The sequence below is a fragment of the Setaria viridis genome, chromosome 3 (assembly GCF_005286985.2).
Source record: "Setaria viridis chromosome 3, Setaria_viridis_v4.0, whole genome shotgun sequence".
NCBI lineage: Eukaryota > Viridiplantae > Streptophyta > Magnoliopsida > Poales > Poaceae > Setaria > Setaria viridis.
Genome location: NC_048265.2, coordinates 42,854,397 through 42,867,465, shown reverse-complemented (window position 1 = coordinate 42,867,465; position 13,069 = coordinate 42,854,397). Strand labels below are relative to the sequence as shown.

Below are 13,069 nucleotides of genomic sequence, written 5' to 3'. Positions count from 1 at the left end.
GCGATGCTAGAAGAATCCTCGTAGGAGGTTTTGTCGCACACCTCATCTTGCAGCTCGTGATCCAGTGGAGTACGCGCTGGAACTCGCGAGTGATGGGTGATGAGTGCTGTGGTCTTTATCCCGCTCTGAAAGAGGTGGAGGTGCGGCCGTAGAGTAGATGGGCTTCGCAAGGCTAGCATAGGAGCAGCCTTGGTTCCCTCTAGGCGCGTCTTGCCGGATTTGGCGTTGCCGCTGTCAAGGCAGTGGCGGTGATGGAGTACCTGGCGTTGCCTTGGGTAGGGTACCTGGGCGTGGCTGCGTTTTGCGCAGCTTCCTTGCGTGTGGGCCCTTCCTGCGGTCGGCAGACCTGAGTGGCCTTGTGATATAGTAAAAGCCTGAGGCTTAAATGCAGCCCGCCAGTAGGCAGTTGCTTGTAGTCTTCGTGTAAGCCGAGTCCTTGTACTCGTATGTAACATGATGTACTCTTGTTTTAGTAGAAATTAATACGAAGAGATTTGTACCGGTACGATGATCCTTGTGGTAGAGAACTCATGTCGAAGCTATCTTGAAGTTAGTAGTCGGGCAGTTGGCCCGAGTAGCGGCCTTGAAGCGACTACCCGGGTGCTGCTATGGGTAGTGGCGACAGAGATGTTCGATATTCCAAGAATTTGGCACTTGTTCTCCTGAGAGCTCCTGGAGCCTGTAAGATCCAGGTCCTGTAACCTTTGATACGATGTAAGGACCTTCCCATGGTGAATTGAGTTTATGTAATCCTGACGTGTCTTGAATATGTTTAAGGACCATATCGCCCGAGTTGAAAGATCTTTCCTTGATGTTGCGGTCGTGATAACACCTTAAACCGTCAAGGTATCTGGCAGATTGCACTAGTGCTGGGCATCTTGTTTCTTTCAAACTGTCTATATCCGTTCGCCGCATTTCTATTGCAAGTTCTTCGTCGTAGTGCTCAACGGATGGTGATTGCCACATTATGTCGGCGGGTAATATGGCTTCCGAGCCATATACCAGAAAATAGGGTGATAGTCCCGTAGTCTTGCATGGTTGGGTACGCAGGCCCCACAAGGCATTGGGTAACTCTTTGAGCCATCGGCCGCCTTTGGTGTTGCCGACGTCATGTAGTCGTTTCTTCAAAGCATCGAGTATCATGCCATTAGCACGCTCGACTTGACCGTTGGCTCGCGGATGAGCAACCGAGACATAGCGGACGTCGATGCCGCTGTTCTCGCAATATTCCCAAAAGTCGTGATTATTGAAGTTTGACCCGAGATCTGTGATAATCCTGTTGGGAAAACCATAGCGGTGTACGATTTCATCCAAAAAGTCGAGGACTCGGTCTGCCTTGGGGCAAGTGACCGGTTTGACCTCGATCCATTTGGTGAACTTATCGATTGCCACGAGTACTCTGTTGAATCCTCCTGGCGCAGTTGGTAACGGGCCAATCATGTCGAGCCCCCAGCAGGCAAATGGTCATGTTGGAGGTATTGTGACTAGCTTGTAGGCCGGCACATGTTGCTATTTTGTGAAGAATTGACAACCTTTGCATTTCTGAACCAGTTGTTTGGCGTCGGCCAAAGCCATTGGCCAGTAGAAGCCCGCTCTGAAAGCCTTGCCAACTAGTGTCCTTGAAGATGCGTGGTTGCCGCAGATTCCTCTGTGAATCTCTTCTAGGATTTCTTGGCCATCTTCTCTGGTGACACACTTCATGAGTACTCCAGATGATGCACCTTTCCTGTAGAGCTTGTCTCCGACTAGAACGTAATTCTTTACGCATCGGGAGATTTGCTCAGCTTTATTACTGTCGGATGGTAGCTGGTGATCTTTGATGTAGTCGATGAAGGGTGTCCTCCAGTCGACTTCTATCATCATGATCTCTCGGGAGACGTTAGTAGTCGGGACTACTGGCAGTGTGACTTGTTCAGGTATGGACGGCTTGCGTAGTTCGTGTACGAAAATTCCTGCTGGAACTTCTGCACGAGTTGAGCCCATTTTGGATAAAACGTCGGCGGCAACGTTGTTGTCACGGACGATGTGATGAAACTCCAAGCTGGAGAATTTGTTTTCCAGTTTACGGACTTATTTGCAATAAGCATCCATGTTGTCCTTGTTTCGGTCCCACTCGTCATTGACCTGGTTTATGACGACTAGGGAGTCGCCGTACACCAGTAGTCGTTTGATGCCGAGGGAGATGGCGAGGCGAACGCCTTGTAGCAGTGCTTCGTACTCGGCTTCGTTATTAGATGCTTCCCAGAATATCTGCAGCACGTACTTGAGTTGGTCTCCCTTGGGGGAGATGAGTAAGACGCCTGCGCCGGCTCCTTCAAGTTTGAGGGATCCGTCGAAGTACATTACCCAATGTTCTGGTCATTCGACTGGAGTTGGAACTTGATTTTCAGTCCACTCAGCTATGAAGTCGACCAAAGCCTGAGACTTTATGGTTGTCCTTGGCTTGAAGTTCAAAGTGAGAGCACCGAGTTCGACTGCCCATTTGGAGATTCGACCCGTGGCATCTCTGTTATGGAGAATTTCGCCGAGTGGGAAATCGGAGATGACGGTGATGTTGTGCTCTTGGAAGTAATGGCGCAGCTTCCGGGAGGTGAGCAGAATAGCATATAAGAGTTTTTGTATCGGTGAATACCGAGTTTTGGAGTCCGAGAGTACTTCGCTGACGAAGTAGACAGGTCGTTGGACCTTGTAAGCGTGGCCCGGTTCAGACCGTTCGACTACTATTGCTGTGCTGACGACATGAGTAGTAGCGGAGATGTATAGGAACAAGTCCTCGTTCGGCGAGGGAGCGGTGAGTACAGGAGGCTTTGACAGAAAGTCTTTGAGTTGTGTTAAAGCCTTATATGCCTCTTCCGTCCATTTGAACTTGTCCTGGTGTTTGAGAAGCTTGAAGAAGGGTAGTCCCCGTTCTCCAAGTCTCAAGATGAACCGGTTGAGAGCGGCCATGCAGCCTGTGAGTTTCTGCACATCCTTAATGCTGGCTGGTGCCTGCATGTTTGTGATGGCAGATATCTTCTCTGGGTTGGCCTCAATGCCGCGATGGCTAATGATGAACCCGAGTAGTTTGCCGGAAGGTACTCCAAAGACACACTTAGTAGGATTGAGTTTCCATCGTAAAGCACGGAGACTGGAGAAAGTTTCCTCCAAGTCAGCAATGAGTTCCTCCCGGTTCCTTGTTTTGATGACGATGTCATCGACATAAGCTTCGACATTGCGATGAAGTTGTTTTTCAAAGCACATCTGTATGGCCCTTTGATAAGTTGCTCCTGCGTTCTTTAGTCCGAAGGACATTGTTTTGTAGCAGAAAGCTCCAAAGGGCGTGATGAACGCTGTTTTGGCTTGATCTTCCTCTTTGAGGCTTATCTGATGATAGCCGGAGTAGCAATCGAGGAAGCATAGCAAGGCGTACCCGGCGGTGGAGTCAACCACTTGATCAATCCTGGGTAGCCCAAAAGGATCTTTCGGGCAGTGTTTGTTGAGGTCGGTGTAGTCGACACACATTCTCCATTCGTTGTTTTTCTTACGAACAAGCACAGGATTGGCGAGCCAGTCAGGATGGAGGACTTCCTTGATGAATCCTGCCGCGAGTAGCTTGGCTAACTCTTTTTTGATTGCTTCCCGTCTGTCCTGAGCGAACCGGTGTAGTCGTTGCCGTTTTGGAGTAGCTTTGGGATTGACGTTGAGGGAATGCTCGATCAGTTCCTTGGGCACACCTGGCATGTCAGCCGGCTTCCAAGCGAAGATATCGTGGTTAGCCTGAAGGAAACTAACGAGCGCGAATTCCTATTTAGGATCTAGCCCTGTTCCGATCAGGGCTGTCTTGGAAGGATCATCGGTCTGGAGGTCGATTGACTTGAAGTCTTGCTCACTGGTAGGTTTCACTTTCATGGATCCCGATTTGGTTTCCGGGATCTCAAGTTCAGTTGGATGGAGCTTTTTTCAGCCTGTGAAGATTTGCTGCATGGGACTAGGAGATTGAGTAGTCGCAGCAATTTCCACAGCTTCGGTGTCGCATTCATAGGATCTCCAGAGATCTCCTCGTAGCGTGAGCTCTCCTTTGGGACCTGGCATTTTGAGTACCAGGTAGACATAATGTGGTATGGCCATAAACTTGGCCAGTGCTGGCCGTCCGAGTATGGCATGATAAGATGTCTCGAAGTCGGCGACTTCGAATCTGATATACTCGATGCGGTAATGTTCCTTAGTTTCGAAGGTGACTAGAAGGACAACTTGTCCCAGTGGTATGGCCGTGTTTCCGGGCACAATGCCGTAGAAAGGTGAATCCGTTGGGGCAAGCATTTCAGTGACGTCGAGGCACATTTTCCTTAATGTTTTGGCAAAGATAACGTTGAGGCCGCTCCCGCCGTCGATGAGTACTTTGGTTAACATTGAACCTGCCACGACTGGATCCAGGACTAGTGGAAAACGGCCTGGTTCTGAAAATTTTGTCCATTGATCTTTTCTGCTGAAAGAAATTGGAACTTCCGACCACTTTAGCGGTGTGGGGTCCGTCGGCTCGATGGCCATGATCTCCCTGAGTACGAGTTTGTTAGCTCGCTTGGATGCAGTGCCAGGAATGCCGCCAAAAATGACGTTGACGGTTTTTGAAGCTGGTTGGAAATCGCCGTCCTCATCTTCGTCGTTGCAGGCTTTGTTTTTACCCTTATCTCTGTTTTCGGCGTACTCTTCAGGAGTTGGTGGTACGGGTAAGTGTTGCATGACTCGGCACATGCTGTAACAGTCTATTGCGGAGTGCTTGCTAGTCGGGTGCCATGGGCACTGCTTTTTTCCGGAGCTGGTCATGGCAGCAACGGTGTTGTCGGGTTTCCTTTTGCGATTGTGGTTACCTGGATAGGAGTTTCGAGCATCGTTATGCCGAGTTTTATCTGTTTCATTGTTGTGGATGTTGTCACGTCCACGGTTACGGTGGGAACCGAACCGTTCTCATTCTTTGTCTTCTTCATCGGCCCACTGTTGCACCATGAGTTTGAGTTCTTTGACATCGGCTGGTCGTCGGCGATCGAAGTCTTGGTATGTTCGTCGATCATAGAGCCCGTTTTGGAAGCACTCAATGACGTCTGCTTCAGAGATGTCCACTATAGTACCCTTCTTTTCGAAGAACCGTCGCAGATAGTCGCGCAGGGTCTCGCCCTCTTTCTGCTTAATTTGTCTTAAGTCGATTTTGTTGCCTGGTCTAGCCACAGAGCCGGCGAAGTTGTTGGTAAAAGCCTTTGTCAAGTCTGCCCAAGAGTCAATGGACTTAGGTTTGAGTGACTCGAGCCAAGTCAATGGTGCGGGTTCCATGCATATGGGGAAATGAATGACTTTGGTGTCGTTGTTACCCCCGGCTGCTTGGACGGCTAGCGAGTAACAGCGTAGCCATTGAACTTGGTCTTGCTTGCTGTCGTACTTGGTAATGCCGGTTGGTTTGAACTTTTCGGGTAATTTTGTTTTCATTACCCGGTTTGTGAAAGCAGGAAAGTGGCTGTAGCTATCGACTTCTCGTTCGCGCCGACTGTTGAGGATTTTCTCGTAGATCGCTGAAGTTGGACATCTCGTGGACCTTCCAAGTAGGGCGAATACTTTTAACTGAGTTGGTGCAGCTGACTTCACCCACATCCTTCTGTCGAGTAGGAGCTTTATGCTTGCTTGGACCTTGGCTGTGTTGCCAGGGTTGGTTGACTGCATCATCGTTTCGTGGGGTGGCATTTTTGTCTGCAGCCCCCCTGCTTCCGTCTTGGTGCGATGTAATGCGAGGAACGGATGGGATTGGTGATTCTTTGTCGAGTAGCTTGTAAGCTTGTTCCGCGAGTTGTGCGATTAGTCCGTTGCCACGCTGCATGAGTTGAGCTGTGGCTGCGTTATCCTTATCTTGAGGCATCAATGTCGTTAAAAGGTTGATTGAAGCGATAGCCGCGAGTGGGGTGTTGTGCTCCTGAGCTTGGACTGCATTGAAAGCCCGTTCAAGATTTGTAATAGGAATATTTGTAGCCATCGACTGTCGTCGCTCAGCTCGAGTGGCATTGCGCGCCCTTTGTTGGTTGCGTTGTTCGGAAGTTTCATTGTGAGGGGCGTCAGCTGTAGACTCATCTTCAGAGATGGAGTCGACTTGTGCTAATCACCTGGGGCTTCTGTTCTGGCTAGTACCCGGGATGTTATTCTGAGTAATAACAAGTACCTCCCTGTCCGGGTAGTAGCTTCTGGAGCTTGATGTTGCCATTTCTGTGTAACTTTCTTCGCGGTTGGAAGTGAGTGGAACACCTTCTTGAAATGGTAGGTTGTCTATATGGGCAACAAGGCGTGAGTTGTAGTCACGGTCGAGAAGAGATGGTCGCAATCCCGGCCAGTGGACGAATCTGCCTTGAGATGTTGAAGTTATTACCAACCCTTGGGCTGGACCAGATAATGATATCTCTAGTGAGTAGGATGAGTCAGAGTCAACATCTTCATCATGCCCGAGGTCGACTCGGGTTTGAGCAAGAAAACTTTGGTGGACTTTTGTCGCGTTGCGGAGTCCGTGCAGGAACCGCTTTGAAGTCGAAACTGATTTAGATGCTGACTGGGGCCGCCGAATCCGAAGCGAGTCCGATCCTGAGTCCAGGGGTCGGCTGAGCCCGACCCTTTGGAGGAGTAGCTCCGCCTCGCCCGACCCTGAGTGTAATTTTGCCTCGCCCGACCCCGAGTTCTGGGGTCGGGAGTGCCAGACCCTTTGGAGGAGTAGTTCTGCCTCGCCCGACCTCGAGTCCTGGGGTCGGGAGAGCCTGACCCCTGAGCGAGACTCCGCCTCGCCCTACCCCGAGTCTTGGGGTCGGGAGAGCCTGACCCCTGAGCGAGACTCCGCCTCGCTCGACCCCGAGTCCTGGGGTCGGGAGAGCCTGACCCCTGAGCGAGACTCCGCCTCGCCCGACCCCGAGTCCTGGGGTCGGGAGTGCCCGACCCCCGAGCGAGACTCCGCCTCGCTCGACCCCGAGTCCTGGGGTCGGGAGAGCCTGACCCCTGAGCGAGACTCCGCCTCGCCCGACCCCGAGTCCTGGGGTCGGGAGTGCCCGACCCCCGAGCGAAACGTTGGAGTAGTCCGAGGCGAAGTCGAATCCGACGCGTAGTCGAACTCGAACTTGTTGACTCTGAAATCTTGATTTTTTCTGGTCAAATCTTCTGGTTTCTTCTCGTGAATGTCGACAATCTAGCGCCGGAACGATCCCGAGCCTTCGGCGACGCAAAGCCAGGATCCAAAAACAAAGGTGGCGCCGGCTTCGATGAAGAAGACGGGCCTGATGATGACTTTCGCCATTGTGTTCACGCTGAGAAACTCGACGAGCCCCCCTACCTGGCGCGCCAGCTGTCAGTGTTTTATGTGGTAAGGGTCGTCGAGAATCAAGGAATCAATGGTGACGCAAGGAACACGATTTAGACAGGTTCGGGCCGCTAGATCGCGTAATACCCTACGTCCTGTGTGTTGGTTTGTATTGATGTATGTTCCGGTCTTTAGGGATGTGTCTGAGCGGGGTCCCTGCCCGGCCTTATATACCCGGGAGGGCAGGGTTACAAGTCTGAGTCCTAATCGGGTACTATTACAGAGTTCTACTCGGTATTGGCCCGAGTAGTTTTCCATAAACATACAAGACTAGTCCAAGAAGGATACGCCCATCCTAGTTCTGATCTTGTCCGAGTACGTCCCTTGGTGGGCCGTCCAAGGCCTACTCATGGACCTGGGGTGTATGCCCAACAGCTGCGGCGACGGCAAGGGCATCGAGGCTGGCGGCGACGGAGCTGGCTGCAGCGAGGGCGGAAGTGGAAGCGGCGGCGGCGGCAAATGCTACACGTGCAGCGGTAGCGAAGCTCGAGACTACGTGGCGGTAGCATCAGCAGCGCTACCTCTGCCGATGGCGGTAGTGACGTAGAGCTCGTGCTAGCAAGGGAGGCAGCGCAGGAACGGGCGGTGTAGTGGGCAGTCGCGCACCCCTGCGGGCACGGCAGCGGCAGCCCAGACGGGCGTGCACGCACCGGCGGCGCTCCCCCCCGGGGCGCGCGCGACGACCGGGTTCCTGGCAGACATGGTGACCACGACTCCCAGGGTGACCCGCACATCAACCTCGCACTAGAGGTCCAGCAATTGCGGGAGAGGGCAGCCCAGCTGGAGGCGGAGATGGAGTTCCATCGGCGGCGCGGCGGCCGGGTCGACGAAGAGCGCGGCCCTTACATGCAGCGCGGATCTCCCTCCCCGGACCGCCGTCATGGTCGCCATGGGGCCCAGACTGTTGTCAGGGAAGTCGGCCCCGGTGGTGGGTGGCCTACCCTCACCAAGACCAACTACGTTGAGTGGGCCGTGGTGATGAGGGTGAGGCTCCAGGTGCGGCACATGTGGGAGGCAGTCCGGTACGGTGATGTCGACTACGATGAGGATCGACGGGCGCTAGATGCCCTCATCGCTACAGTCTCGCCCGAGATGCAGTTCTCGCTTTCCCAGAAGCGGACTGCCAAGGAGGCTTGGGATACCATCGCTGCAACACGCATCGGCAGCGACCGCGCCCGCAAGTCCACACTGCAGGCACTTCGCAAGAAGTAGGAGAACCTGGCCTTCAAGCCAGGTGAGGACGTTGATGACTTTGCTCTCCATCTCAACATTCTGTTGCAGAAGATGGTGCAGTACGGTGATGACACCTACGGTGAGGAGAGAGCTGTCGAGAAGCTCCTCCGCTGCATACCCGAGAAGTACAAGCAGATTGCTCGCTCGATCGAGTCTTTGCTGGACCTCTCCAGGATGTCGATCGAGGAGGCGATAGGTCGCCTCAAGGTCATCGACAGCGACGAGTCACAGCCTCCCTCAGGCCTGTCATCATTGGCGGGAAGCTCCATTTCACTTAGGAGTAGTGGGAGGCCCGCCAGGGTGATCGGAAGAAGGGGGAGTCTTCTTCCTCGACAGGCGGCTGCAGGCGTAGCAAGCCGCGCAAGGCGCCCAAGGCGCGACGAGGTACCTAGGGCGGCGCGCGAGGAGGCGCCAAGGGTGGTGCTGCCGGCGAGCACAGGCCGCCACGAGACGACACGTGCCGCAACTGTGGTAGGCTTGGCCATTTGGCCAAGGACTGTCGACAGCCGATACGCGGCCAGGCTCACGTCGTACTGGCAGTGGAGGAGGAGCCGGCTCTGCTCCTGGCACACGCAAGCATCGAGCTATCTCCAGCGGCATCAGCCACAGCGGCTCTCCTCCACCTTGACGAGCCGAGGGCACACGCCTTCCTCGGCGACGGCTCCAACAACGATAAAACTGAGGGGTGGTGCCTCGACACCAGCGCTACCCAGCACATGATCGGTCAGCGGGAGTTCTTCACCGAGCTTGACTCTAGCGTCCGAGGCACCGTCAAGTTTGGGGATGCCTCCGGCGTAGAGATCAAGGGCGTCGGCTTCGTCATCTTCACCACCGAGTCTGGAGAGCACAGGCTGCTCACCGGAGTGTACTACATCCCCGCGCTGAGGAACTCTATCATCAGCCTGGGATAGCTAGAAGAGAACGGTTCACGCGTCGTGATCGACAACAGAGTCATGAGGATTTGGGACCGCCGTCGTCGCCTTCTTGCCAAGGTAACCAAAGGCGCAAATCGACTCTACATCCTTAATGTGCAGGTGGCACAACCCTTCTGCCTCGCTGCTTATCGGGACGACGAGGCGTGGCAGTGGCACGAGCGCTTCGGGCACCTTCACTTCGAGGCCCTGAAGCGGCTCAGTGCCAAGGAGATGGTGCGAGGCCTGCCATGTCTCGATCATGTGGAGCAGTTCTATGATGTCTGTGTGTTGACAAAGCAGAGGCGGCTCCCCTTTCCCCAGCAGGCGAGCTTCCGAGCCAAGGAGCGGCTCGAGCTCGTGCACGGGGACTTGTGTGGACTGGTGACACCGGCCATACCGGACGACGATGCTACTTCTTGCTGCTCATCGACGACCTCTCCCACTATATGTGGGTGATGGTCCTCGGCAGCAAGGGGGTGGCTGCGGACGCCATCAGGCGCACGCAGGCTGCTGCGGAGGCGGAGTGCAGCCGCAAGCTGCGCATGCTGCACACCAACAACGGCGGCGAATTCACGGCGGCTGAATTCACGTTGTACTGCGCTGATGAGGGCATTCAGCGCCACTACTCCGCGTCGTACAGCCCGCAGCAGAACGGCGTTGTCAAGCGGCGCAACCAGACGGTTGTGGGGATGGCTCGGGCCCTCCTCAAGCAGAGGGGGATGCCGACTGTTCTCTGGGGAGAGGCGGTGGTGACGGCTGTCTACATCCTCAACCGCTCGCTTACCAAGGCGCTCGACGGCAGGACGCCGTACGAGGCTTGGCATGGGCGCAAGCCGGCCGTGTCCCACCTGCGGGTCTTTGGCTGCCTTGCGTTTGCCAAGGAGCTTGGCCACATCGGCAAGCTTGACAACAAGAGCACTCCAGGAGTGTTCATCGGCTACGTCGAGGGCTTGAAGGCCAACCGAATTCTCGACCCGGAGACACAGCGTGTGCGCATAGCGCGCGATGTTGTGTTTGACGAAGGGTGAGGATGGGCGTGGGACAAGGCAGTGGACGACGGTTCGACTCCGACGTACAACAACTTCACTGTCGAGTACATCCACTTCGAGGAAGCTGGGGGAGTAGGTAGTTCTTCTTCGCCGAGCGTGCCTACCCCAGTCCCCGAACCTCCACCGACTCCGACGCCTGCTACTTCGGTAGCGCCACGCTCTCCAGCCACGACTCCGGCTGCGACGAGATTCTCGCCGGCACCACCACAGCCGGCGACACCACGTACTCCAACACCGACAGCCACCCCTCCGGGCACGTCTACTCTGACACCAGCTCATGTCAAGCACAACCCAGTGGAATTCGCTACTCCGCTCTCTCACGATGAGGAGCGCATTGACGCGTACCACAACGGCGAGAAATTGTAGTACCGTACGATGGAAGACCTCCTCAGCGACCAGCCGGTGCTGGGACTGGTACCTCACGACCTGGAGGCACAGTTGCACCTTGCGTGCGACGACGGCGAGCCTCGGTCTTTCGCGAAGGTCGAGAGACACGCGGCATGGCGCGCCGCGATGCAGTTGGAGATGGACGCGGTTGAGAAGAACCGCACCTGGGAGCTTGCTGACCTTCCTCGTGGTCACCGCACGATCACCCTTAAGTGGGTGTTCAAGCTGAAGAGGGATGAATCCGGTGCCATCGTCAAGCACAAGGCTCGCTTGGTGGCACGCGGGTTCGTGCAGCAGGAGGGGATCGACTTCGACGATGCTTTCGCCCCCGTGGCACGGATGGAGTCTGTGCAACTCCTTGCGTTGGCCGCCCAGGAAGGCTAGCGCGTTCATCACATGAATGTCAAGTCGGCGTTTCTTAACGGCGACTTGAAGGACGAGGTCTACATGCACCAGCCGCCAGGTTTTGCGATCCCCGGCAAGGAGGGCAAGGTGCTGCGCTTGCGCAAGGCCCTCTATGGCCTGCGGCAGGCACCGAGGGTGTGGAATGCCAAGTTGTATTCCACACTCAAAGGGATGGGCTTCGAGCAAAGCCCGCACGAGGCGGCCATCTACTAGCGGGGCAATGGAGAAAATGCCCTGCTGGTGGGTGTCTACGTCGACGACTTGGTGATCACCGGCACCAAGGATGCGGAGGTAGCGGCGTTCAAGGAAGAAATGAAGGCCACCTTCGAGATGAGTGACCTGGGGCCTCTCTCCTTCTACCTGGGGATCGAGGTGCACCAGGATGACTCCGAGATCACGCTTCGACAGACCGCCTACGCTAAGCGTGTCGTGGAGCTAGCTGGGCTCATCGACTGCAACCAAGCTCTCACTCCGATGGAGAAGAGGCTGAAGCTGAGCCGCGATAGCACGACAGAGGAGGTAGACGCTACGCAGTACCGACGTCTTGTGGGGAGCCTTCACTACCTCGCCCACACACGGCCGGACTTGGCATTCTCCGTCGGCTACGTCAGTCGGTTCATGCAGCGACCGACGATGGAGCACCAGCAGGCCGTGAAGAGGATCGTCCGCTACGTTGCGGGGACTCTTGACCACGGTCTCTTCTACCTGAGGTGTCCCGGGGCGGCACACTTCGTCGGGTACAGCGACAGCGACCATGCCGGCGACATCGACACCAGCAAGAGCACGAGCGGGATTCTCTTCTTCCTCGGCAAGTGCCTCGTTAGATGGCAGTCGGTCAAGCAGCAGGTGGTGGCGCTATCCAGCTGCGAGGCCGAGTACATAGCGGCCTCCACTGCTTCGACTCAGGCGCTTTGGCTTGCCCGACTGCTCGGTGATCTCCTCGGCAGAGACACTAGAGCGGTGGAGCTCAGAGTGGACAGCAAGTCCGCTCTGGCCCTGGCAAAGAACCCCATTTTCCATGAGCGGAGCAAGCACATCCGAGTGAGGTACCACTTCATCCGAGGCTGCTTGGAGGAAGGAAGCATCAAGGCGAGCTACATCAACACCAAGGATCAGCTTGCGGACCTACTCACAAAGCCCCTTGGGAGGATCAAGTTTCTTGAGCTCTGTTCCAGGACCGGGATGGTCCAACTTTCCCACAAGACGATGCACAAGACTTATGGGGAGAATGCTGGATAAGTCTTGCTGCTGTACTGGTCCTTGTGGGGCTGCAGCATCTGCTTGCTGCAGCACCTGCCTATTGACTGCTTTGTTGTGGGGCTGCAGCATCTGCTCTGTTTGCTGCAGCACCAGTTTGTTGACCGGAGGATAGTGGGGCTGCAGCATATGCTTGCTGCAACACCACTTTGTTGACTACTTTTAAGGTAGGACAGTCCTAGGCATCTTAGACTAGATAGGACAGCATCAAAGGTATCTTAGACTAGCATATGCCTTGATGCTTGGCTGGTTGGCTGCTAGGCCAGCTATAAATATGTATCCCCAATCCTTGGTTGGACATGGTATTTTGGAAAGAAAACCAAGAAAATTACCCCAACTCTTCCTAGTGCCATCCTCTCGATGAGAGTTACAAACCCTTCGTATCAAGAAGCTTCTAAGAGATGTACTCTCTCGAATCAATAAGAGCGAGTACGATCGGTCTGAAAGATGGGAGACGGAGCAGCTGATAC

The 13,069-nt window shown here is 54.9% G+C and overlaps 3 protein-coding genes across 3 annotated transcripts; all 3 read left to right on the top strand.

The window, feature by feature from the left end:
• The first annotated feature begins 8,146 nt into the window (after nt 1–8,146).
• Nucleotides 8,147–9,498, top strand: LOC117849309 (uncharacterized). Its single transcript, XM_034730864.1, has 3 exons — nt 8,147–8,548; nt 8,636–8,828; nt 9,182–9,498. Exons 1-3 carry the CDS (start codon nt 8,147–8,149, stop codon nt 9,496–9,498), a joined length of 912 nt encoding a protein of 303 aa, XP_034586755.1.
• A 1,427-nt stretch (nt 9,499–10,925) lies between these two features.
• On the top strand, nt 10,926–11,321 carry LOC140222281 (uncharacterized mitochondrial protein AtMg00820-like). The gene has a single exon (XM_072292446.1). It carries the CDS (start codon nt 10,926–10,928, stop codon nt 11,319–11,321), a length of 396 nt encoding a protein of 131 aa, XP_072148547.1.
• A 333-nt stretch (nt 11,322–11,654) lies between these two features.
• LOC117849308 (uncharacterized mitochondrial protein AtMg00810-like) lies at nt 11,655–12,703 on the top strand. Its single transcript, XM_034730863.1, has 2 exons — nt 11,655–12,117; nt 12,669–12,703. The coding sequence occupies exons 1-2, from the start codon at nt 11,655–11,657 to the stop codon at nt 12,701–12,703; spliced, it is 498 nt and encodes a 165-aa protein (XP_034586754.1).
• Nucleotides 12,704–13,069: the final 366 nt, after the last annotated feature.